Consider the following 26,346-nt stretch of genomic DNA (forward strand, 5'->3'; position numbering starts at 1 on the left):
AAATACTCCCTTCGTTTAAAAAAGAATGACCTAGTTCCCTTTTAGTTTTGTTTAAAAAAAATGACCCCTTTTCTTTTTTGGCAACACTTTAACTTCAATTTTTCACGTGACATGTTTAAGGCCACAAGATTAAAGAACATTTTGATACATTTGCCATAACTTTAATTTAGAACCACAAGATTAAAAAAGTCTTTTTTTTCTTAAACTACATTTCAAATCAAACTAGGTCATTCTTTTTGAAAGCGCGTATAATTTAGCTATATTGTCTTTCTTCCTTTAATAATTCCATAACATTTAAGTCGAAAATTATTTGTACAAAAAATTCTCAAGGAAAAAAAGAAAATTTTATATCCTAGAAATTCCAGCTAGCCTTTTTTTTGTTTGTATATTTCTTCACCCCACATGTTTGGTCAGTGAAAATTACTCTCATCCTTACCATTTCCCTCAAAAGATAAAATAAAAAAATAAAAAAAAAATATTGGAAAAATAAAAGCAAATCCCCACCAAGAAATTCCCATATTTAAAGCAGAAACTGAGGTGTAGGCGGAGGAATAGAGGTAAAAGATTCTCCTTCTTTTAAAGAAAAGATTGAATCTTTATGTATTTATTTGTATTTTAGTTGGTGAAGAAAGTGAAAAAATTGGGAAAGGAGGAGAAAAGAGGCAACCCCTTCATCTCCATTTGGAGGAAGAAGGAGAGGAGGAGATGGGAATTTTGTATGATGATGTTGTGTTATTGAATCATTCAGAAAGAGAAGGTGACCCAAGTGTGATTACTGTGAATTGTCCTGATAAGACTGGTTTAGGTTCTGATCTTTGTAGAATCATTCTCTTCTTTGGGCTCACTGTTGTCAGAGTTGGTATGCTCTTACCCCCCTCTCTCTCTCTTTTGTGTTGTTGCAAAGTAATTATAGTGGTGTTCTCACTGTGTGTGGCAGCGTGTGAAAAAGTTGATTTTGATTGGTGTTATAAGTTTATTTTGTGTGTTTGTGGGGGCAGTGAGTGAAAAGATTGAATCTTTCTTGATATAATCTATGTGTTGTGTGTGTGTTGGAGGAGTGAAAAGGTTGAATCTTTCTTGATATATTCTGTGTGTGTGGGTGGGGGCAGAGAGTGAAAAGGTTGAATCTTTCTTGATATATTCTGTGTGTGTGGGTGGGGGCAGAGAGTGAAAAGGTTGAATCTCTCTTGATGTAATCAGTGTGTGTGGCAGGAGTGAAAAGTTTAAATGTTTCTTTAATATAATATAATCAGTTGTCTGTATGGCAAAGAGTGAAAAGGTTGAATCTTTCCTGATATAATCACTGTGTGTGGCAAAGAGTGAAAAGGTTGAATCTTTCCTGATGTAATCACTGTGTGTGGCAAAGAGTGAAAAGGTTGAATCTTTCTTGATATAATCTGTGAGTGTGTGGCGGAGACTGAATAGATTGAATGTTTTTTGATATAATCAGTTGTGTGTCTCTCTCTCTCTCTGTGGCAGAAAGTGAAAGATTTAATCTTTCTTGATGTAATAATCATTTTTTTTTGTGTGTATGTGTGAAAGAGTGAATGATTGAGTCTTTCTTGATATAATCAGTTTATTTTTGTGTGTGTGGGGGGGGGCAGAGAGTGAAAAGATTGAGTCTTTCTTGATATAATCATTTTTTTTATGTGTGTGTGTGTGTCAAAGAGTGAAAGATTGAATCTTTCTTGATAAAATCAGTTTATTTTTGTGTATGTGTAGCAGAGTGAAAAGATTGATTCTTTGTTGATATAATCAGTCACTGTTGAATTTCTGATTTTTGGTTGAGAGTCGGCTGGTTTTGAGAATTAATGGAATGCTTATGATTTTCTCAATCTGGGATTCTTTGATGCATACTGGTTACTTTTGGAAATTTGTGTTTCAGTTTTTTAGCTTTGTATTCTTGCTCTTCCATATACATCCAATTAAAGAAATTTAGCTTTCATTTTGTTTCTTTGTGTGTGTGGTGTGTATGTGTGGTGGTGGTGGTGGGGTGTGGCAGAGAGTGAAAAAATTGGATCTTTCTTTATATGATCAATTACTACTGTTGAATTTCCAAAATTTGGTTGAGTCTGCTGGTTTTGAGGAAGGATTAGTGGAAATACTTTTTATTTTTAGAACGGAGTAACATCTTACTAGAATTTGTGAATGGAATGCTTAAGGATTCTTTGTTGCAAAGGAGAACTGAGCCTACTGGTTTCATTTGCGGTATGTGTGTTTCTTTTCTTCTCTTTGTAATATTTTTTAGTGGAATGAAGTTTAGCTTTTGTGTGTTTGTGGAACTTGTATTTTTCGAATGTCAATTTTGAATCTGTTTCAACGAGATCGGAGTACTCTATAGTATGTGTTTGAAGATAATTCAGATAGTTTGGTTGATAATACAACTGTATGCTGTAGATTTTTGTAATTTACCATCTTACACTTTGATTCTTTTGTTGAAGATGTAAATACAGACGGAATATGGTGCTACATAGTGTTTTGGGTGGTGGGAAGACCAGACACAAGATGGAATCTGTTAAAGAAGAGACTTATGGGAGCTTGTCCATCTTGTTCTTCTGCCTCTGGCATATCATATTATCGTGCTGAGTTGTCTCCTAGGCCTCCTGATGTATTCCTCTTGACATTTTGTTGCAATGATCGAAGGGGCCTTTTGCATGGTAACTAATTTGAAGCTTGTTTTCTAAACTTGCTGTGCAGTACCTTTTTTCTTTCTAATCTAAATCTTGTGAATGTGTTTTTCAATTGATTCAGACTTATTCATAACTGTAGTAATTTTGTTTTTTTGTTGCATTATGGTAGATGTGACGGCAGTACTTTCCGAGCTTGAGCTTACAATAAAGAAGGTGAAAGTATCCACTACTCCAGATGGAAAAGTGATGGACCTGTTCTTCATCACTGACACAAGGTTCGGAATTTTTTTGGTCTCTTAAAGTTGCTGCCCGTCATTAGTTTCATAGTGTAAATCCGTTTTTGCTGCTCCCTCTCTACCCTTCCCTCCTTTTTCTGAAGTACGTCTGCTTAGTAATTTGAGTTATCAAAATCAATATGCGTTATTAACTGATGCCAATGTGGTTACTACAAACTTCCACTCGCTTCTTGTGATTGTCGGCATATCCCATGGCAGCTTATCCTGTGAAAGTTGACTGCATTTTTATGGGATATCTCGTAACAGCTTATCAAGATCAATTCTATCATTAGCAAACCTATATGTTACTTGGTGAAGTTTTTGTGGAAATAAGTGCTAGCTTTGGGACTTCTGATGAAAAACTGTGCTATCAGTGAGACTCTGTCGCTGAATTTTCAAAATGATTCAAACCTCGGAAACAGCCTCTCTACCTCCACAAGGTAGGGGTAAGGCTGCGTACACCACCCTCTCCAGACCCCGCTTGTGGGATTTCACTTGGTATGTTGTTGTTGTCAAACTTCTGTGTTGTGAACGTTTTTTTATAGGTGTAGTTAGGTACCGACGTGATTAACTTAGTGGCTAATTTTAAGTTAAAGGGAATTCAGAAAATTTCCCGAGTCTTTTTTTTCCGCCTTGGTCACACCATCTTATTTATGCGAACCTTGTGCTGAAATGCTTAAGCCAGATTTCGGTTTCAAGTAATTTTCTTTGTAAGTTCTCTCCATTAGCGTCTTCCGAGTTTTTCATTTGACAAAATTATATCTTATTTTAGTTTAACATTTGTGTGATAAGAGTCCTAATTCAAATGTTTTATCAGAGAACTTCTACATACAAAGAAGAGACAAGAAGACACACATTACCAGTTGAAATCTGTTCTGGGTGATGCCATGATAAGTTGTGACATAGAAATGGTCGGGTCTGAAATCGCCGGGTGCTCTCAAGGACCATCATTTCTTCCTCAAGAAGTTGCCGAGGACATGTTTAGCTTCGAAATACTTCATGAGCAACTGAGTACATCTCTTGCCTGCAATAAAGCGATTATCACCGTCGATAATTTGATGAGCCCTGGTCATACTCTCATCAAGATTGCTTGCCAAGATCACAAAGGTCTTCTGTATGACATAATGAGGACACTGAAAGACTACAATATTCAGGTACATAATTCTATATCTCTAAATATCTTTCGATAATGTCTCGGGATAATCTGCACAAGGCAAATAAAATCTCTCAATAACCATATATATTATGAATACCAATATCCTGTTAGAAAGATATGACTTCTTAGCTAAAATTTGGACTTCTGATTAACATATACTCCCTTAACTGTCTTGGTTTGACTTGACACGGAGTTCAAGTTTTTAAAGGGAGAGTTTTGAATCTCGTGGTCTTATTAAAGATGTGTGTAGTACTTTAAATCTTGTGGTCTTAGACTTGCCACGTAGAATGTTGCAATTGGAAAACTTACTAAATATAGGAAGAGACTCTTTTTCTCACTAGTTACTTCAATGTTGTATCAGATATCATATGGGCGATTCGCAGCAAAAGCTAAAACAGAATGTGAGCTTGAGTTGTTCATAATGCAAGCAGATGGCAAGAAAATAGTGGACCATAGCAAGCTGAATGGTTTGTGCTCACGTCTTCAAATGGAACTATGTCGCCCTCTCAGAGTGTCATTGATGAACCGAGGTCCTGATGCAGAATTACTGGTTGCAAACCCTGTAGAGTTATCTGGCAAAGGTCGACCGATTGTCTTTTATGACATTACACTGGCTCTGAAGATGCTCAATATTGGCATCTTTTCGGTAAGTCATCATTTATCACTCTTATGGTTTATTTCTATTCTCTGCCTTTGAGATAATTGCGTGCTAGGCTAGGCTAAAACCTGGTTTGCCAGAGGAAAAATGTCATGACGTTGATTGAACGACATACTTTTTTCTTTTTTAATAACCGATAAGAGGGTCAGTGGTACACTGTTTGAAACTCGGTAGCTAATAGCCCGCCCATCTACCCTTTTCCTCCGAAAGCCCAAGTTTTTCTCTGTAACAAGGACCGAAACCCGTAGAGCCACAATTATGTTGGTACCTCCAAATTTTCAAGAGTCTGAGTAACATAGCTTGGATGAAGGAAATTGTTGATAATAAAAATATCTCGAACCTTTCCTACTGTAACCGAGCGTCTAAATATGTAACTTCATTTGGCCAACTAGATAGGAAACTTAGTTGGAATGGAAATTAGAAAGAGGAAACAATGCTGCTTGTCTCAATGCTATGCGTCTCACATATCGTGGATTTTAAATGCATTAGTCTTGACTTGTCGCTTATCGCTTTTTTTCAGGCTGAAGTAGGGAGATATCAGATTGGTGATCGAGAATGGGAAATTTACCGTGTCTTACTGGACGAAGGGAATGGCTCGGGTCCCTCGAGGAACAAGATTGTGGAAGCTGTTTGGAAGATGTTGATGGGTTGGGAGTAAACAACTAGTGAATGTACAGTTCCTAAGTTCATTGCTGAAAGACCTCATTTGACTTGATGTATACAGTGTATATAAGTGTATTAATCTAGAGGTAAAAAAAAAACTAGGGTCTGTCAAGTTTCAATGCAAGATTTTGCAAGGCTAACCTTGTAGAATCATGTGAGAAATGTTAAGAAGTTAAAAGACTTTTTTTAAGTTTTAGTGTTTGTAGAAGTTGTATGTACAGATTATCTAGTATCATAACCTTTTGGGTTGAGTATTAGCTCCAAATATGCTGTTCATTTATAAGTTTTTTTCTGGTTTACTAGTGTTAAGTTATCACGTGAGATCGCTCACATTGTCAGTCTTAAGTCCGGATAAAGGAGGAGGGTCGTTGTTGAGGGTTGATTGGGAATCACCTCTCTACGCCCTAAAGATAGGGTTTAGTCCGTATACATCTTATCCTCTCCAGATCCCATTTTTGGGATTACATTTGAGTTTGTTGTTTTAGTGTTAAGTTATGGCAATGAGTAGGGGTTAAGTAAGAAGAATCGTTTCGGTTTTTTTTCTCATCTATTACAGTGTTGGTGGACAAAGTTATTCGATATTCTGTAAAGTCGAGGTGCATGCAATACTATGAATATTGGATAATATTGATGAGGAATGTTGCTATAAGTTACTTTTAGTACCTATTTACTTGAGTGTCTTAAAGCATAATTTGTTTTTGGTGTCAGATAAACGAGAAAGGTTGTGATAAGATATTTTTTTGTAAATAAGTGAAAGACAATTCTCAATGCTCTTACGAGATAATAATGAGTTAAACTACTTATGCTGACATGAAAGTTAACTCGATAAATTGAGCCTACTGCTAGGGTCCCAAACCTAAGTTGTGGAGAAAAGGTGAACTATTAAAAGTATATATTAAATGGACTAAAAAATATATATTCTTTATAGTAAGGAGAATATATTCAAATTCATTTTAATTATGATTGATTCTCTAAATATATATTTTTAATGTAGGTTGATTAATATGTTGATATTCCTTTAATTCCTCCAATTTTGGAAATGTCCCCAAAACAAAACTAACTTTAGGAAACATTTTTACATCACTTTATTACTGAAGGTGATTGCCTATTTGTCATTTCATTCAATTACATCAAGTCAAATCAGATCAAAACTACCTAAGAATTATGTCTTCTTTTTTTTCTCATGTGAATTATGATTTGATGTTAAAGCACATTCGCCCCGTTTCAATTTATTTATCTGATTTTGACATGACACGGAATGAAGAAAGTAAGAAATATTGTTGAATCTTGTGGTCTTAAATTAAAAATATGTAGAATGTATCAAAATGTTATTTGATCTTGAAGTCTTAAATTTACAATGTGAAAAGTTAGAATTTAAAAGTTTCCAAAAAAAGATATATATATATTCACGGATGCTCGTGTCAGAGTAGGTTGCTTACATTATACCTCTTAGGTGGCAAGCATTTCCCGTATTTGTTGCATGCACAATGAAATGATTTGTGCACCGGAGTACGGATCGCCCTATTTTAAACTGTTCAATATATATTTGATTATTGATAGTATAAAAATTCGTTACGAAATCAATGTATATAGGGTATAGTTGTGTTGAGACTAGAAGAACAACTAAAGTTGAGACAAATTAAATAAAATGGCTAAAAGATGGAGTAGAATTAAAAAGAAGTGGTTGAATGATTTTGATTACACTTTACAATTCATCTGAGGTCCCTTCGACAAATTATCATACTGTATATATAAGTCAACTTTTTTTTTTCGCTGTATATATAGTAAATGATGAACCCCTCAGATGAAAATCAAGCTTCCGCTCGCCACAACTTTCGTTTGCCTTTCTTGTTGTGTGATTATTTTTTATAGTTTCCAATAGATACCAAGTCTATGCAAGATCCCAGCAAGAACTGCCCAGAATGTAATTTCAGCAAATATCACATACAATAAAGTTCCCAATCTTTGTGATTTCCACACATCAAAGAATACATGATGTTGAATCCAATTTACCTGAAAAAAAGACAAAAAAAAATGAAAAATGATTACTAATATATACTTTTCTAAATTTGGAAGACGCTACGTCATAATAAAGTCATTAATATTCGCTCAATAGAACCTGGCTTTGCTATGTCAATAGTCATTATGACAAGAAGTAAAGTCTACAACCTCTACAACTCGAGACGTTAAGTTAATGATAGTTAGCTGACACCATCACTTACACATAATTCTGCGTACGCCTCTCGTTTTACACAACTTTTGAGAAAATGTATATGATGGTACTTACAAGGTTGTTGTCTTCATTTTTGAAATACCATCCATTTATAAATCCAGCAAAGATGCCTTGTGCTCCCATTACAAATATCAACATTGCATTCATTCCAATCCATTCCAACCACAAAAATGGGATTCTCATTCCCAAAACATCAATCTATGTATTCAATTCCCAAAATAAAAATTTCGATTTAGAATACGAAATTGAGATCTTACTTTTAAACCTATGTTGCTCGGACTAACCCAAAAATGTTGTCTCATCCATGTCGGATCCTCAAAAAAAGCACTATTTTTAGAGGATCTGACATGCACCTGTCGACATATTTGCAGAGTCCGAGCAACATAGACTTTTTAAGTTTTCAAAGTTGGAGCAATTTGTATACCAGTATATAGAATCCAGAAAATACAATTCCAGCAGCACCAGCAGTGAAACAAACATAGCTAAAACTATATAGTTGTTTGTTTAGAGGAATTGCTGCATGAAAAAAAAAAAAAAAAAAGAACACAAAAACAGAGTAAATGTCTAAAAATAATATAAATTTTTCAACATCAGCAACGGAATCCGATTTTTTTTATTTTCATCAATTGTGATGAGATGGATAGGAACGACAAATTTACCGTCTGAAAAATGTAGAATAAAGGCTATGATAAGTAAACCAAACCCCATTGAGATCCATTGTTTTAACCTCTCACCATGACCCTGAAATAAAATTGGTCCATTGTTACTCAATTGTTGTCACGTGCTTGATCGATATATTTAACTTATATACACTAACACTATAACAAACTTTTACATTTATAAGTACACTTTAACCAAATGTAACACGTGATAGTATAAAAATTCTTCTACATTGTCAGTGTATAAAAGTAAAATCATTGAAAGACGTTTGTTACCTTAAAATGAATCAAGACATGTCCATAATGTATGCCAATTGTTCCAGACATGATAGCTGAAATTGAACTAAACAGAGGAAACAGAGAAAATGTTCTTAGCTTAAAATTGTGTAAATATATTTTTTCTTTTTCGATGAATAGATTTCAAACACGATATATATATATACGAACCTTAGCAAGCCTTCAGGTTCAAATGGAGCGCGACACCAAGTAGGAGCATCATCGCGAAATGGACCTGTTTCTGGATAACTCAATGTACATGCCTAAATATATATTATCACTATAGTTTAGTGATTTCAAATTAAGATTCCTAATACCATAATAATCGTAGTTAGCTTTGATTATATTGCGATACCTTGGAACGTGCCCAAACAGGTTGATTGTACAGATGATTGATACCCCAAACTTGTCGATCAACGTAACCTACTGCATTGCAGGCAGGTCCTAAATGCCCCCTCATACCACATTTTACCTGAAAATTTTCACCAGGGACGGAACTACAATATTAGCTATGGATTCAGATAAAGTTCAAATCCTGAATACGCATCTAAGTATACTATTTTAATGTTGTATACAGTGTATCTTTGTGATGTATCTCCGTCGTGCTCCAGAAAGTTCCAGTCAGGAACATAAAGACCATATAATGTTGTCATGTAAACAACGAATGCAACGAATCCTCCAAGCCTACAAACAACGATAACAAGATCCAATTTTATGTTAAATTTGCAATCTCATCGTCACCTATTATCAAAAGGCCACGTGTTTGAACCATGAAAAATAATCAGGCCAACACGTGAGGAGTGTGTTGAAGATATAATATTAAGTAAACAAAAGCGTACTCTCTCTATATAACAAATTAAGCTTTTAAATGATCATATGGTCAAACAATTAAACAAGTTCTATGACACGAAAGAATTTCACATTTTCTTGAACCATTCAACATGAAATGAGTAAAGAATCAAGCTATAAGTCTCAAATTTATACGAAATGTACAGGACGACGCCATGATTATCAATTAACATGATGAAATTGTGCTTGCTTACCATTGCCATTTATAGGCAGTGAAAATTGAGAAATGAGCAGGGGTTAAAGTTGTTGGCCTCAGCTTGGTAGTTAAGATCTCTATTAAAGCCACTATCAAGTACACCAAGGCTATTCTCTGTAAAATTTCCACATAACCAAAAAATAAATAAAAAAATTGTATTAGATTGAAAAATACTAATTCATTTCCATATAATAGCTACCTAAATTTGACACCATTTTTCATTTAGACACCTTATTGTGGGATCTGACATACTGAACACCTAGTGAAAAATAGTGTTGAATAGGGGTATGTTGATGCATTTGGCCAAGCTCAAAGGCCAAATAGATCAACGGTTGCCCCTCTAAATTTGACACAATTTTTCATTTAGATACCTCATCGTGAGAGTCTGATATATTAAACACCTATTGAGAAATAGTGTCGACTAGGGGATAGTCGATGTATTTGGCCTAGCTCAAAGGTCAAATAGATCAACGACCCTTCCCTAAATTGACACCATTTTTCATTTAGACACCTCATTGTGGTATCTGATATATTGAACAACCTAGTGAAGAATAGCGTTGAATAGGGGGTTGTTGATGCATTTGACCTAGTTCAAAGGACAAATTGACACCAATTTTCATTTAGACGCGTCATCATGGGGTCTGACATATTGAAAACTTAATTGAAAGATAGTGTCGCGTAGTTGGCCATTGACAAATTGATCAACAACCCCTTAAATTTAGCACCATTTTTTATTTAGACACTTCATCGATCATGGGAGTTTGACATATTGAATGCCTATTGAAAAATAGCACCAAGCTATGTCACTCGAATCCTTCAAAAACATTGTTGTATCCATGTCGGAGGACTTTACACACCTGAAGATATTTTTGAAGAGTCCGAGCAACATATAGACGCCAAGTAAAGAATGAAAGAGGTTGAGATCACCTGTAGAATACCACACCATCTTATTACTTTCATGTCCACTCCATAAGCTAGATCATATGGTGCATGTGAGTATCCTCCTACATTAATGCATACACAAATTCTTATTTATCTAGGAAAAAGAATATAATTTCAGTTTGGACTTAATTTATATACATTGATGACTGATACTGAAAGAATTTTACACTATTCGTAATATGTTACAACATGTACTCTGTCTTATTTTCATGAACATGTTTACACTATCAATGTATTGAAAGTTAAACTCTTTCCTCGTATACATGTAAATTTCGCATTTTTATTTTTTAAGAAAAACTTTAGTCTATGAAATTATTAAAATTTGTTTGATCAACAAAAGGTTGCAAAATTCATAGTTCATACCTTGTAGAATAATTCCCCAAAAGAGAAGCTTCAATGTCCTTAGTGTTACTTTTCTAATTGCAGCACTAACCTTGGGAACTCTCTGAAAATTTAGAAATAGTTCCATTAAAATGATTCCAAGATTTAAAAGTTTTCTTTCACTTTCGAAATATAATTGACTATATATAAGAATGACTTTGGAGGTAGGTGGTCCTGAACTTTTGACTTCGCTTGTCGTATGAGCAAAACCTTCAACTTAAACAAATTTTTGATTTCTGAGTTTTGACCTTGAAAATTTGCCCATCAGAGTCAAAAGTTCAAGATCATCTACTTTCAGAGTCATCAAGTGTAATTTCCTGAAGTACAACGTGTCATTATATATTTTTGAAGAAATAATATCAATTGATCACTTTTCGGATATATCTTTGAAAAATTGGTATTTTCCTTAAGTTTCATTAGTAGAATTTAAAATTTCATCATAGAAACTATTATATATTTTAATTACAAGGACTTAAAAGTGACTATTTTTGTGAGATTATATGTGTACCTTTAAGGCAAGAGCAATTGCAACACCAACAATGAAGAGAAAAAATGGCATTACAAAATCAGCCAATGTGCAACCATTCCATGGTGAATGATCAATACGTGCATATGCTCCTCCAGCATCATCAACCAATATCATCAACTATAAGAAAAAAATAAAAAAATCGCAACGGAAGTTAGTGTTACGAAGCAATAGAGAAGAAATAATTAATAAGTAGTGGTATTAGCAAGGTAAAGAACAACATAGAGAAAAACTACAACGGTTGTACTAGATCCATCGAGTTTAACTTCTATATACTGATAATATGAATAAAATAAATCACACTATCAATTCACCAAATTGACAAATGAGATGGTGTAGAGGATTTTTCACACTATCAGGTCATTAAATAAGTTAAACTCAAAATAAAGATATGTAACAATTCACAAAAAGATAAAACAAGTAACCTAGAAAAAACAAAGAATATAGTTACGTGCTACAACACGTTAAAATGAACTAATAATTTTATATTATCAGTATATATAAGTTAAATCGCGTACCACTATAGTGAGACCTCTAAATGCATCCAATGTTGCAACCCTTTTACCCTTCTTAATAGTTGGTTGTTCTTCTTCCTCCTTTTGCAATGGTTGGCTCAATATTTTTTGCTCATTTTCATGGCTAGCCAGATCTTGATTATTATCAATTCTATTTGTATCAATATTTTCTTCACTAATATTATTCTTTTGATTGCCAAATCCTTCTTCTAACTTCTTGGGATCCTCCATAAAAGCTAATATAATTCACTCTCTTATTTTTCTTTTTTAAATTTCAAAAAACTTGCATGAATTTATAATACTAGGATGAAATTCTAACCATAATAAAATATATAAATAAATTGATGGGGAAATGGACAAGGCTAAAATCAAAGCCGGCTATTTAATTTAATTTTTAGCCTTTAACTTGGATGGATTATATTTATATAAAAAAGTTAGTAATTAACTATATGTATAGAATTTTTTTTTTCCTAGTGGCAATGTTTGATATTTTTTTTTTTGAATTATATTGATGATTCATCATAGAAATGGAATTAGACAAATCAAGAGTTTTCTCTGGAGTAAATGAAGACAGAGAAATGTCGGATTTACACATAAATGGTGCTAATTAGCGCGTTAATTTATTAGATAGAAATTCTTTGTCCTTAATTAATATGGAGTGAGAGAACGACTTTACCTTCTAATGTGAGACTTCTTGAGTTTTGACATAAATTTAAATTTAATCGGACATTAGTACATATATAAAATATCGGGTGGACAATCTTAAAATACATCATGTATACTTGTTTAAATTTTAATTCACTTCAACTCTTTAACAACTTCTGAATGTTGGTCAAACACATGGAATCAAATTATTATATTTTAAAATCAACCTTAATTTACTATATGATTGAATCTATTTGTCCTAGCAATATTTAATAATTTTTTTACTCTCTCAACTACGTTAATGGTTGGTAAAAGAGTCAAAAAGGATGAAAACAAAATAGACTACAAAAAGTGGGTGGAATTGCAACTCTTCCACTTTGTTTCAATGAGTTTCAATAAGAGCAAAACAAAGGGGTTATATATGTAGTCAATAGTCAAGATGTCACAATTTTGTCACACAAGAGTTTGAATCACAATAATCTTATCTTGGTCGTCGATAAGATTTTTCTTTTTAAAATTTAGTAGGTCCCGTTCGTTATATGAAATTCTGATTAATCATATGTAATCATGATTCATGTCAGAGAGTCTCACTTTAAAAGTAAACTGCTTCCTATCAAAAGTGATTTTATTCCAAAACTCGAATGTGGCACCTTTAATTAAAAATATAAGTTATGTACTATATGTTTGTAAGGAAGTCAACAAGCAATTATATAGCTGCCGGCATAAGATTCTCAAACATCCAAATTGCTACAAAGACTATAAGTATAAATGAATTAATCTTTTTTGTACATAATATTTAGTATTAAATATTAAAATCCCTCATAATATGTTTTTACTATATGTTAATCCAAACTCCAAACAAAAATCCATATAATTTGTCACACAAAAATTAGTCTTTGCACAAACAATGTCAATTGCAAATTTTAGCCTCCATTTGCTCACTAGTAGATGGTACATGGCATTTTCTTCTTTAATGATACTATTTATGTCTGGTGCAACTTTCATATTTGGCCTTTATTCAGGGGATATAAAATCCAAATTTGGTTATGATCAAACAACACTAAATTTGATTAGTTTTTTCAAGGATTTGGGTGGCAATTTAGCTATAATTTCTGGTCTAATCATGGAAATTGTACCACCTAGGGCAATTTTGGCTATTGGTGCAATTTTGAATTTTTTTGGTTATTTCATGATATGGTTGGGTGTAACGGGGCGAATTTCGAAACCCCATGTATGGCAAATGTGTTTGTACATTTGCATTGGTGCAAATTCTCAGTCATTTGCAAACACTGGAGGAACTGTCACATGTGTCAAGAACTTCCCCGCTAATCGAGGCATAGTGTTAGGCCTATTAAAAGGCGCGGTTGGCCTAAGTGGCGCGATCATGACACAATTGTACCTTGGTTTTTATGGTGACAAGAAGGGTGAGTCCTTGATCTTGTTGGTTGCTTGGCTACCTGTCCTTGTCTCGTGCATATTCCTCCCATCGATTCGTATTATGAAGGTTATTCAGCAAGAAAATGATGTCAAAATGTTCTTTAATCTTCTTTTTGTTTCACTTGGACTTGCTATTTTTCTCTTGATTATAATCATCATACAAAAAAAATTCACTTTTAATAGGGTTGAGTATGTTTTAAGTGGTGTTTTTGTTCTAGTTCTAATATTCTCACCATTGATTTTAGTCATTAGAGAAGAGTTTAACATTTGGAAGAGCAAAAAAGGACTAGTCTATAGTGACATTTCACAATTGAACGCGTCAATTCAAGTGGAAAATCCTTCTTCATCGAAAACAAATTGGAGTTTGTGCTTTAAGAGCGCGTTTAATCCACCAGAAAGAGGTGAAGATCACACAATCTTGCAAGCATTCTTCAACATTGACATGTTGATTCTATTTGTAGCTACAACATTTGGGGTTGGAGGTACATTAACATCGATCGATAACTTAGGTCAAATTGGAAAGGCCTTAGGCTACCCTGACTCAAGCATCAATACATTCGTGTCATTAGTGAGCATATGGAATTACCTAGGAAGAGTATCCTCAGGATTTGCCTCTGAAATCTTGTTAAGCAAATACAATTTTCCACGCCCCTTGATGCTCACTCTCGTGCTCCTACTCTCGTGCATTGGCCATCTTCTCATTGCATTTGGTGTTCGAAATTCACTCTATGTGTCCTCTGTTCTCATGGGGTTTTGTTTTGGAGCTCAATGGCCATTGATTTTGTCGATAATTTCGGAATTATTTGGACTAAAGTACTATGCCACATTGTATAATTTTGGCTCTGTGGCTAGTCCTATAGGTGGATATATACTCAATGTGAGAGTTGCTGGTCATTTATATGATAAAGAAGCATTGAAACAATTAGAAGCTAAGGGAATTTTCACTAGAAAAATTGGAGAAGATTTGAATTGTGTTGGGGTACAATGTTATAAACAAGCATTTTTAATAATTAGTGGTGCTACATTTGTAGGTACCATTGTTTCATTGATTTTGGTGTTGAGAACAAGAAAATTTTATGCAAGTGATATATACAAGAAATTTAAACAAGAGAGTCAAGTGGTACAAGACACTATTGTCACTTCAAGGGAAAATAATTGAACACCATGCATATGTAGAAGTCAATTCAGAATTTGAAATCAGTACGTACGTACAGTATAATTATATCAGTCATTACTATATTGTAATGATGATGTCAATCTAGTAAATGTATATTATTGTTTCAAATTATTGAGTTATTCTAATTTTATAAAGAAAATTATGGTTTATTCTAACTTTCATCAAGTAGGTCATTTTTTTTTTGTTTAACTCCTACTAAAACGAATTTAAGTCTGTTCAAAATTGATCTATAAATGTATATCACTAAACTTTGTTGCTTTGTATGATTATATAAAAAATGTTAATATATTAACATTTATAATTTTAATCTATATTTTAAAATAATTTTTAAATACATTAGAAAAAAATATCACTAAATCAAATATTTAATTCAAATGTATGAATTTGATATGATGTTAAAATAAAAGCGTCGGAAGTTATTTGTGTGAGAAAAAAAAAAGTAGGAGCAGAGGGTAAATATAACTTTTTTCTATTCAAGGATAAATATGAACCCAAACTTGGATGATAGGGTAAATATATTAAAAAAATATAACGATGGTAAATATAACCCTTTTTCTTTTAAGTAAAGAAGCAAATATAACCCTTTTTCTATATATATTTAAGATTGTAATATTGGGCGCGTAATCTGCAGTAGAAACCCTAGCAGCAGATGGCACAAAAGAAGAAGTGTGTATCCTCCCATCACCATGGCCATGGAAATTTAGCAAGTAGAAAAACTCCAAATAAGAAGAAATCCATCGTAAATACAAAAAAAACTAATATTATTGGAGGAGAAGAAGCTACCCAAAAATTAGTTGTTGTAGCATATCTCTGATGTATTCTAATTTTCCAATCTAGGTCATAAGAATTTATTTACAAGAGGAAATAATGATGGAGATCCTTAGAAGGTTACCTGTATGGTCTCTTCTTCGGTTCAAATGTGTTTGGAAGTCATTAATTGATGATCCTTACTTTAGGAGGACACATTATATTCATAACAAGGATGACCAAAATTCCGAAAAAAATTCTTACCATCGAAAGGTTATTTATGAAGGATAAAGTGTTTAACTTCTATACTTGTTCTTTATCGATGCTTGAGGATAAACAAAAGCTTGATTGGCCTTCGAGCTGCAAACCAATGATTGCCAGAATATTTTGTTCTTGTGATGGATTGGTTCTTATTCTTGTTTCTTCTGGAGGATACTATGAGGAACTTGTGTTGTGGAACCCGTCCACAAGAGAATCAATACTACTTCCCCATCCAGAATTTCCAGTGAGGACTTGTGTATGTGGATTGGAATATGATGCAACTAGTGAAGACTATAAGATCCTTGCAATTAACCTCAATGCAGCTGATAGTTTCTATACTTCGATTGAATTACTCTCTCTAAAGAGTGGTTCCTGGTGAAGAATTGGTTATCCTACTAGCATTAAGCCTATGCCTGTTTGTGGTTTTAGGGATTGTGGTATGGATTATTTGGCATTTCTACATGGAGCATTTCATTGGCTTGGTATGTCACGCTCTGGATATTATACTACCGTTTCATTTAATATTTCAAATGAGGTGTATGGGGAGGTACCGTTATTGGAGCAAATGTTTGGTGTAAGTACCCACTACTACACCATCGACCATGGTGTTTCAGTATTGAGAGGAATGCTTTGCTTTTATTCTACACATAATCATTGCAAGGAGGGCAGGATCGGCACTTTTAAGTTGTGGGTAATGAAAGACTATGGTATTAGAGAATCTTGGACTAAGTTGATTGAAATACGAGATACTAATCTTTTTCATTCAGCCAGACCAAAATATATGTTTGCAGATTGTGAAGTGTTACTACAGTACAAAGGTAAGAGATGTTTTAATTCTAAATTCACGACATCTAGAGGACCATTTGAATTATGCCCTAAATGTAATATCACTAAGCATGGAATCGTCTCACCTAATTCACTTACTTAGTATTTGCATATGCTTTCTTTCTTATTCTTCTGTCGAAGATTATGTAACAACCTCGAATTTATTTATTTCTGCTAAATTTTGGGTTCTGAATGTATTTATCATGTCTTTAAACTAAAATGTTGTATTTATACTAACAATACAATACAATACAATAGGTAACAACCATCCATACAAGCTGTAACTGCTGACCTTTATCCTGTTGCCATATCTCCAAAGTATGTAACAATGTGAGCTTCTCAAACCATAAACTTTTGTGTAGGCAGAAGATAATGTAAGTAAGGGTAGTTTCGTCTTGCTGTTTTAGAAAACATTTTTCCCGAGCCAGGGGTCTATCGGAAACAGTCTCTCTACCTCACCTTGTGTGAGTAAGGTCTGCGTACATTCTACCCTCCCTAACATGACTTGATCCTGCAAGTTTTAGTTAAGCGTGAAAGGATCCTATTCAACCTACCACCATCCGTTGTTGATAAGATTGCTCATTAATTTGTACCATAGTATTAACATTATTGTTGGTCCCAATTTTTATAATCTAACAAAAGTTGAAAGCAAGTGATCGCATGCGCGATGGGCTAAGTTGGATGGGACCTCAAGGGGATCATGACGTTGTACTAACATGGCTATATATGGGGAGACTAAAAACCAGTGACAGAATCAGGATTTTGTTTAAAGAAATTCAAAATATAAAGAAGTAAACATACAAAGAAGTCTCAAAAGATTCAACACCGTCAACTATATTTACATAAAAAGTAATGTTGATTGTGTATTTAGGGATATAATTTTCGATGAAGAGGATTCAGATTAACCCCCTTATGCTACCCTAGCTTTGTCCCTACTAATTAACCTCCACCCTTGATCGCGATGGGTGATAAATTTGTCTTTGCTCTATCACCTCAGAACAGGTACTCAGTTTGAGATTCGACTAATTCGAATTTGTCTGGAAAGTTTGACTTTATTTCCAAAAATCAATTCTAAAACCGCTGATTAAAAATAAAACGATACTTATCACTAAGCTTACACTTAATTTTTTTGTGGTTGTAATAAGTGCAACTTGATATAGCTCAACAACATAACTTTAAACATGCTATATTGTTGGTCAATATAAACTCTTTATACATCCATCAAGATCACTTTTATAGTGGAAAAGGAAAATGATTGATTATGAAAACTCCAAATTAGGTTTTCCTTATCTAGTAAAACCCACCCAACAAATTAGGAACGTCAGGTATGGAATTTTCCTAAATACCAAATATTACACGTAAACAAATAATGTTGAGTCAAATTCTAAAAGAGATATACACAATTTCCTTTTCCCTATTATATATGCCACCCCTCCACCCACTCCACACACCATGTCAAAAAATAGTGACGAAATCAAAAATTCGAACCAGGAAATTAAAAAAAATACTACAAATAAGATTTAATATTATATTTCGAGTAAGTCACTTAACTACTAAGAATTACATGACAAATCAATTTAATTTTAAGTTTTGTACTAATAAAAAAGTCGTTCAACCATTGGAAATGATGTAACATATATAATCACGTTTCATTATTTTGTAACAGAAAAATCACCATTCACACCAAATATTCTCTAAGCCGAAAGCGTACTTGCGACAACACAATATTTGAAGCCAAGTAAATTTTTTTTTTTTTAAAAAAAAAGCATAAAACCATTTAAACTAAAATTGCAATATCCTACCAATGAACCCGACCCGTATTACATAGAAAAAGTCACTATGCATTTGAGATAAAGTCGGGTTCAATTCGGGTCAATATATTATTAGCAAATATTTAAATTCATAATTTTAAAAGTATAATAATTTAATAATAAAAATATCATATAATAAAGCTTGTTAAATTTAAAATTTTGAATCCACCTACTTTCCAAACTGTTATTCACGTGTAAAGATACATAGAATCGTCTCATTTTGTACTACACCTAATTTGCTCACACGTTTAAGATGGAGAAAATTTAAGTTGTCATTTTCATTATTATAAGGTCCCTCCACTTGCAAAAGCAAAAAAAAGATGGTCAACTATCAAGTCAATGTGAAATTCCCATACTAAGTTCAGATAATCAGACTAACATTATTACCCAAGTTGTGACGAGACGAATAAAATTCCTCTATCATTAATAAAAGGTATCAGATTCGAGCTTTGAAATAAAAACAATCATGGTAATAACCAGTTTCTTCTTTCATAGTTAACTATCAAGTCAATGTGAAATTCCATTCCTAAGTTTAAATAATCACATATAATATCACCCCCGAGTTGTGACGAGACGAATAAAATTTCTCTATCATTAATAAAAAGTCTCAGATCTGAGCTTTGAAATAAAAACAATCATGGTAATAATCGTTTTCCCCTTTAATGGTCTTTCTACGTCTGGATTTCGGGTTAGTTTGCTCCAAAGCACGTGTACCAGACGGATACTTTACAAGAATGACCTTGAAGGTGAATAATCTTGAATTTTGACCTCGTTTGTTACATGGCAGAATTTAGCATTTTAATTTTATTTTTGACCTTGAAAGTTTTCCCTTGAGCAAACACAAATGAAATGTTTAAAATCATTCATTTTCAAAATTATTGAGAGTGAGAAATTTTTAAAAAGAAGTCCTTTAACACACTACCAAACAAATATATATAGTCCCATAGTGCACTCAACATTTACACAAACAAAACACTCAAACCAAATCAAAGCACTCAAAATATATTTCCTTATCATAAGCCAAAAAAAATGGTGAACACTAAGTTCATGATGAATGGACATGGTGGCCTTAACTCCATGGCGAGTTTCGGCCACCATGTCTTCACAGGCCGATGGTTCATGGTATTCGCGAACCTTTTAATCATGTCCATGGCTGGTGCAACCTACATGTTCGGTCTCTATAGTGATGAAATCAAATCATCGTTAGGGTATGACCAAACCACGTTAAATTTGTTAAGTTTCTTTAAAGACTTAGGTGGTAATGTTGGGATTATTTCGGGTTTAATCAACGAGGTAACTCCACCATGGGTTGTACTATTCATAGGTGCAATTATGAATTTTTTTGGTTATTTTATGATTTGGCTATGCGTCACAGGACACATAGCCAAACCGCGTATTTGGCAAATGTGTTTGTACATTTGCATTGGTGCAAATTCACAAACATTTGCTAATACTGGTGCATTAGTTACTTGTGTTAAAAATTTCCCAGAAAGCAGGGGAAGTTTATTAGGGTTATTAAAAGGATTTGTTGGTTTAAGTGGTGCAATTATAACACAATTATACCATGCTTTTTATGGTAACAATGGTAAGTCATTGATTTTATTAATTGGTTGGCTTCCTGCTGTTGTGTCTTGCATTTTTCTACGAACGATTCGGATTTTAAGAGTTGTTCGACAAGCCAACGAGACCAAAATATTGTACAATTTTTTGTACATTTCACTTGGCCTAGCTGGTTTTATCATGTTAGTCATCATCATACAAAATAAGATCGATTTCGCGAGGTTTGAGTATGGAGGAAGTGCAGCCGTTGTGTTGATTTTGCTCTTTGCCCCGTTGATCATCGTGTTTCAAGAAGAAATTAAGCTTTGGAAAGTTAAACAACAAGCCTTGGATGAGCCTCGATTGAAAGTTGTTAGTGAAAATCCACCTTCAGTAGAGTTGACTCAGCCCCAGAAGCTAGCTTTAAGTGAATCTGAGGAAAATTTGACATCAGTTGACCTGACTCAACCTCAGAAGCTAGCTCAGAATGGATATGAGGAAAAGCAAACTTCTTGCTTTAGTAATGTATTTAATCCACCACCAAGAGGAGAGGATTATACGATATTGCAAGCGCTTTTTAGCATAGACATGATCATTCTATTCATCGCGACAACATTTGGTGTGGGAGGTACATTGACAGCTATCGATAACTTAGGTCAAATTGGAAAAGCCTTAGGTTATCCGGAGAAAAGTATCACAACGTTTGTGTCACTAGTAAGCATTTGGAACTACCTAGGACGAGTTGTCTCAGGATTTGTATCTGAAATCTTTCTAAAAAAGTACAAATTCCCACGCCCTATGATGCTCACATTAGTCCTCCTCCTCTCATGTTCGGGCCATCTACTTATCGCGTTTGGTGTCCCTAACTCCCTCTACATCGCGTCTATACTAATGGGGTTCTGTTTCGGAGCTCAATGGCCTTTGATTTTCGCGATTATATCGGAGCTTTTCGGGTTGAAATACTACTCAACATTGTACAATTTTGGTGGTGGTGCTAGCCCAGTTGGTGCATATTTGCTCAATGTTAGAGTAACTGGACATTTGTATGATAAAGTGGCTACAAAGCAAATGTTAGCAAAAGGGTTAAAAAGGAAAATTGGTCAGGATTTAACATGCATTGGAGTGGAATGTTACAAATTGGCCTTTCTTATAATTACTGGGGCTACATTGTTAAGTTGTGCTATTTCATTAATTTTGGTTATTAGAACAAGGAAATTTTATAAAGGTGATATTTATAAGAAGTTTAGGGAACAAGCTAAACATGTAGGTAGTTCTTAATTAATTTTTATCACTAAGTATATGTATACTGATAAAAAATAATTATGAGCAATTATTGAATCATAGGAATTATATGTTGTATCATTTTCAGTAATAGACAAATACTATACTGATTATTCACATGTTCTTGTTTTTTTTTTTGTTTTGTTTTTTTTTGTCTTTTCTCTGTCGGAGACCGGCTGAATTTTAAGTTTATGAGTTATGAATTTACGATTCTTTTCATTAATAGGTAGTAAGGAGTGTTTTTGTCTTTAATGAGTCTTACGTGTAAGACACGAAATCGGAGGATACAAATACCGAGTTTAAAATCCAAAAAAATCTTGAAAAAGTGCAGCAGTGAAATCATAAATTTCAATACGAGTGTTCAAAGTTTAATATTATATATAAGAATTTTTATTTTTTTTATCTATATACCTAATATAATTATTTTTAATGAAGGGTATTTTGTTGGCCCATTTTTTAGTCTATATACACCACTATGCTTCACCTTTAAGTAGGTCTTACGTGACGTGAATAATTTATATATTATATTTGTTTATTATTTTTAATTTAAGTGTTAAGTAAACGATTGTTAAGATTATTCTACTAAAAAGATCTTGATAAGAAATCTTTTTTCTTTAAATGAATTTTATTATATATAATAGAAATTTAAATTAATTAAAATTCCAAAGCGAGTAACGAAATATCGAAAGAAAAATTAAAAAAGAACACACTTATTATGGCAAAAATAAAAATAGATTTTCTTGGGGCACCCACCATGATGTATAAACCTGTCCAAAAGTTATGTATGACCACCAAAAGCTAATAATAGAGCAAAAATTGACAAAAAAGGACTCTGTTTAGAAATTTTAATTTTATCCCTTCAATAATGTCAGAGAAATGCAAAACAACCAATTCAATAATGCATGCTTCTATTTGTTTTCTGTAGGCTTTCATTTGATTTAACAAACAAATTAATGGATTTTGAATATGCAAGATGAGTCTACCCAGCCTTTTGGTCAAATATAATGTCCTTGGCGGAGCGTAGTGTCACGTTCCGCCACTTTGTAATTAAAATTTGACAGAAAAATAAGTGGGAAGAATCTAGAGTTATGGAGAAGTTAGTGGAAGACTCTAGAATTCCCTAGATCTTTCCTTAGAATGCCTTAGAATTCTCTGCTAGCCTAGAGAATTCTTTAGAATTTCCTAGAATTGGTAGAGAATTCTAGAAGAGAGAGTGATATTTTCCAACAAATCTTTAGAATTTCCTAGAATTGGTAGAGAATTCTAGGAGACTAAAGTGTAATTAATTAGAGAGACTTGTAAAGTAATTTTTATTTGCACTTAAGCCCTTAGGAAGTAGTATAAATAGAAGGGCCTCTCATTTGTAAATCATCCAACAAAGTGTAAGCAATCTTTCAAGCAATATAAAGCCTTCTTCCAAATTTTTCTAAGTCTTTCTTTTCATTCTCTTAGCGATCTTGTCTTAAAGGCTTACTTGAGCTTACGAGATCTTGAAAGAATAGTGAGTAAGTTGTCAAGTGTCGCACAGAGCTTTAGTAAAGACTCTAAGTCCGTGACAGTAGGCTGATGAGGGCGAGTTAATTGACAAGTGATATCTTTCGTGAACATCATATTGAGAATGAGAGAGAAAAGTGAAAAAAAATTAAAAATCATAAATCTAAGTTATATAATTAGATGTGACTTTGTATTTCGATGTGGAATAATGCGAAAGACAAATTTGTACGAATTGTCTAGGACTCACGACAATATGTGACTATATGTCATTTATGACTTGGCTCAGAAGTATATTCAGGATTTCGAAATGATAGATGCACTGTTATAAAAAGATAGATCTAATTGGTTTGACTATTATTGAAAACAATTAAACTTTTAAATTTATAGGTCCAAAATTGAAATGATTAATTAATCAAAACACCAAAAATACTACCAACAACCACTTAGAGAGGTGTTACCTAATTTTAGAAAGAAAAATCATACAAGATAGATATAAAGTTTATATTTCTAATCTCACCGAGAGGCGCACCCAATCATCATTGCATTACATGATATTTCGATTATGGGTTCACACATTTATATTTAACAAAAAAAAATAAAAATACAACACTACTATATATGATTTCAGGAGGAGGGCATGGGTTCACGTGAACCCGGTGACCCCCTCCTTCATACGCCTCTGTCTTGGCTATGATATTAAGCATGCTTTAATATTTATGTGTGGTTACTAAAGTACTTCCTCTATCCCAATTTATGTGGCATTTTTCATTTTTCGAGAGTCAAACCGTTTAAGTTTGATCAGAAATTTGCGCATGAAATCTTCAATTTTTTTGAAATAAAATTTATTTGAACTAACTCAAATACCAGCTTTCTAATTTTTCATTCAACTAAATACGAGGAAAAAAAATTTCATGTTCATTGCTAATTTAATAACACTATAAAAAAATGTTGAAACTCGATAGACTTCGTTGGGTTGTCATTGATTTTCTTAAGAAAGAAAATCGACGCACTTTCGTCAGTTATTTTTCACGCAAAAATACAGAGAAAATCTCAAAAAGAAATTGTTACTTTTTTAAAAAAAAAATCAATGATCATCCGTCAATTTGAATTTTTTACAATAACTAACGGACGAACGACGATTTCTAAAATGCAAAATTGCAGTTCAAGAGCATATATAGAAATAAAGAAATCATAAAATTAGTATATTGTGTTTAAATGGTACATTAAAAAAAATAGAGTTTAAGGGTTAATCTTTTATTATTTTTTAATTTTTTTTGTCTTTCACTCTCTTAGAGAAAGTGTTATGCACACACTCTGTCACATCACTTAGAAGTGCCAAAATGAAACTTAAAAATTGGAGTTAAAGAATTAAAATAGAACAAGGTTGAGTTGGAATGCCAAAATGAAATTTAGGAACAAGTTGAAGGGTCTGTATATCTGTTTGGCCTTTTTTTGTTGATATCTTCAACTTTTCATAACATTCTATTGGTTATAAAAAGTTCTTATTAAAGATTAAAAAAATAGAAAGTTTAAGATTAAATTGTTTCCAAATTTTTAAACGTAACATTCTTTTTAGAATGAATTAATAAGAAAAAGGTCAAATACATAAACCCCCCTAAAGTTTTGTTTGGTAATACTTTCATTTTGATGGATGAATCAAGGTTAGGAATACTTGTATTATATAAAAATATACCTATGGGACACAAAATTGATAACTCTAAATCATGTTCGATATATAAAAAAAATTGTACCTAATATTGTAATATTAAAAATGCGATGTACAAAAAATTGCTTTTAATATAATATTCGATATCTATCTTACTAACTCCACGCTATTTTCAGTATGATTATTTTCAATATCATAATTATTTTCAAATTATTTCAAAAAAACATTTCCTTTGTCAAGAACACTAACTATTCAAGACTGTTTAGTCGGGCTCCAATGTGATATCAGACATTAGATGGGAAGCTAAAAAATAAGAAGAAGGGGAATTTACATCAATATTTATATTAAGAAAATATTTTTCATTTACAGCAATACAGTAACATTTTCTTTTCATTGGGACACTTATAATACAATTTTAATACATATTACAGAGAACGATTTATGAAACACATATAATACAAGTTTTATTAATGGATACTACATTTATCACACATCTTAATACACTTATAATATATTATGTCAATTTTTTTTTACCAAACAAGCATACTATATTTTAAATATATTATTGCACTTATAATACATCTATATTGCAGCTATAATTCACTTTTAATACATATTTCTATGTATTGTTATAAATGATAATAAATAAAAAATATCGCTAAAACCAGTAATTATTTTATTAAAAGCTAGTTAAAAAAATTTCAAGAAGACTGTAAATGGGCTTTAGTTCCGGGGAAAGCCCATAGATCAATACACAGCATTCTTTGGGCCTTCTAATATTTGTGGACGTTATACCAAGGCCTGCTCAAGAGGCAAAGTGCACAAAAATCACAACGGAGAATTTTCGCAAATAGTCATTATAATAAATTTAATTATGCTACATAATATAGTTTGTATATTTATAGGATGTAGCTATAGTTTAAGTTGCATCATTTGTATAATTTGTGAATTTGTATAATTCGCGGGTGAGTTTATATAATTGGGTTATTTTTATATAAATTCGTTATAACGAATTTATACAAATACAAACATCTGAACTTTAAACAGTTATACAAATTATATTATACAAAAGTTATACAAATTCTGAATTATACAAACTCGAAACTCCAGCCTACGTAATTATCACTGAATGTTGGTCGCGAATGGTAAATAACTAAAATTATAGCTATGATGACTAATTAACTAATATATATTTATTTAACCATGTAATTCTTTGTGGATTTGTATAATTCGCGGGCGAGTTTATATAATTGAGTTATTTTTATATAATTCGCTATAACAAATTTAGACAAATACAAGCATCTGAACTTTAAACAATTATACAAAAGTTATACAAATTCTGAATTATACAAACGTGTGAATTATACAAACTCAAAACTCCAGCCCACATAATTATCACTGAATGTTGGTCGCGAATGGTAAATAATTAAAATTATAGCTATGATGACTAATTAACTAATATATATTTATTTAACCATGTAATTCTTTGTGGATTTGTATAATT

At 32.7% G+C, this 26,346-nt stretch overlaps 5 protein-coding genes and 1 pseudogene across 5 annotated transcripts in view; 5 read left to right on the top strand and 1 right to left on the bottom strand.

Annotated features, from left to right (window-relative positions):
• The window catches only part of LOC125826321 (uncharacterized), a 198,133-nt gene that overhangs the window by 11,562 nt on the left and 160,225 nt on the right, over positions 1–26,346 (top strand). The window lies entirely within an intron of this gene.
• Positions 413–5,633, top strand: LOC125826265 (ACT domain-containing protein ACR10). The gene is made up of 6 exons (XM_049505590.1): positions 413–859; positions 2,442–2,657; positions 2,800–2,905; positions 3,723–4,059; positions 4,423–4,707; positions 5,240–5,633. Exons 1-6 carry the CDS (start codon positions 706–708, stop codon positions 5,375–5,377), a joined length of 1,236 nt encoding a protein of 411 aa, XP_049361547.1. The 5' UTR covers positions 413–705; the 3' UTR covers positions 5,378–5,633.
• On the bottom strand, positions 7,160–12,190 carry LOC125826529 (uncharacterized). Its single transcript, XM_049505885.1, has 13 exons — positions 11,963–12,190; positions 11,427–11,564; positions 10,901–10,982; positions 10,523–10,599; positions 9,594–9,709; positions 9,126–9,234; positions 8,906–9,022; positions 8,722–8,813; positions 8,551–8,617; positions 8,275–8,356; positions 8,040–8,131; positions 7,670–7,813; positions 7,160–7,395 (listed from the first exon to the last, which is right to left on the bottom strand). Exons 1-13 carry the CDS (start codon positions 12,188–12,190, stop codon positions 7,249–7,251), a joined length of 1,491 nt encoding a protein of 496 aa, XP_049361842.1. The 3' UTR covers positions 7,160–7,248.
• On the top strand, positions 13,512–15,200 carry LOC125826540 (uncharacterized). The gene has a single exon (XM_049505896.1). It carries the CDS (start codon positions 13,512–13,514, stop codon positions 15,198–15,200), a length of 1,689 nt encoding a protein of 562 aa, XP_049361853.1.
• On the top strand, positions 15,868–17,154 carry LOC125826552 (F-box/kelch-repeat protein At3g23880-like; annotated as a pseudogene).
• LOC125826196 (uncharacterized) lies at positions 19,823–21,707 on the top strand. The gene has a single exon (XM_049505519.1). It carries the CDS (start codon positions 19,892–19,894, stop codon positions 21,677–21,679), a length of 1,788 nt encoding a protein of 595 aa, XP_049361476.1. The 5' UTR covers positions 19,823–19,891; the 3' UTR covers positions 21,680–21,707.

This window comes from Solanum verrucosum, unplaced genomic scaffold (assembly GCF_900185275.1).
Source record: "Solanum verrucosum unplaced genomic scaffold, falcon-dt-bn FXZP01000125.1, whole genome shotgun sequence".
NCBI classification, from domain to species: Eukaryota; Viridiplantae; Streptophyta; class Magnoliopsida; order Solanales; family Solanaceae; genus Solanum; species Solanum verrucosum.

What these genes read in the sequence shown, in the direction of transcription:
- LOC125826529 (XM_049505885.1), bottom strand. Translation starts at nt 12,190, where the DNA reads ATGGAGGATCCCAAGAAGTTAGAAGAAGGATTTGGCAATCAAAAGAAT. An exon ending in TTAGAGGTCTCACTATAGTG is followed by an intron (nt 11,565 to 11,962) that starts GTACGCGATTTA and finishes TTTTTCTTATAG; the next exon opens with TTGATGATATTGGTTGATGA. An exon ending in ATGTCTTGATTCATTTTAAG is followed by an intron (nt 8,357 to 8,550) that starts GTAACAAACGTC and finishes ATTTTATTTCAG; the next exon opens with GGTCATGGTGAGAGGTTAAA.
- LOC125826265 (XM_049505590.1), top strand. Translation starts at nt 706, where the DNA reads ATGGGAATTTTGTATGATGATGTTGTGTTATTGAATCATTCAGAAAGA. An exon ending in GCTCACTGTTGTCAGAGTTG is followed by an intron (nt 860 to 2,441) that starts GTATGCTCTTAC and finishes CTTTTGTTGAAG; the next exon opens with ATGTAAATACAGACGGAATA. An exon ending in TCAATATTGGCATCTTTTCG is followed by an intron (nt 4,708 to 5,239) that starts GTAAGTCATCAT and finishes GCTTTTTTTCAG; the next exon opens with GCTGAAGTAGGGAGATATCA.
- LOC125826196 (XM_049505519.1), top strand. Translation starts at nt 19,892, where the DNA reads ATGGTGAACACTAAGTTCATGATGAATGGACATGGTGGCCTTAACTCC.
- LOC125826540 (XM_049505896.1), top strand. Translation starts at nt 13,512, where the DNA reads ATGTCAATTGCAAATTTTAGCCTCCATTTGCTCACTAGTAGATGGTAC.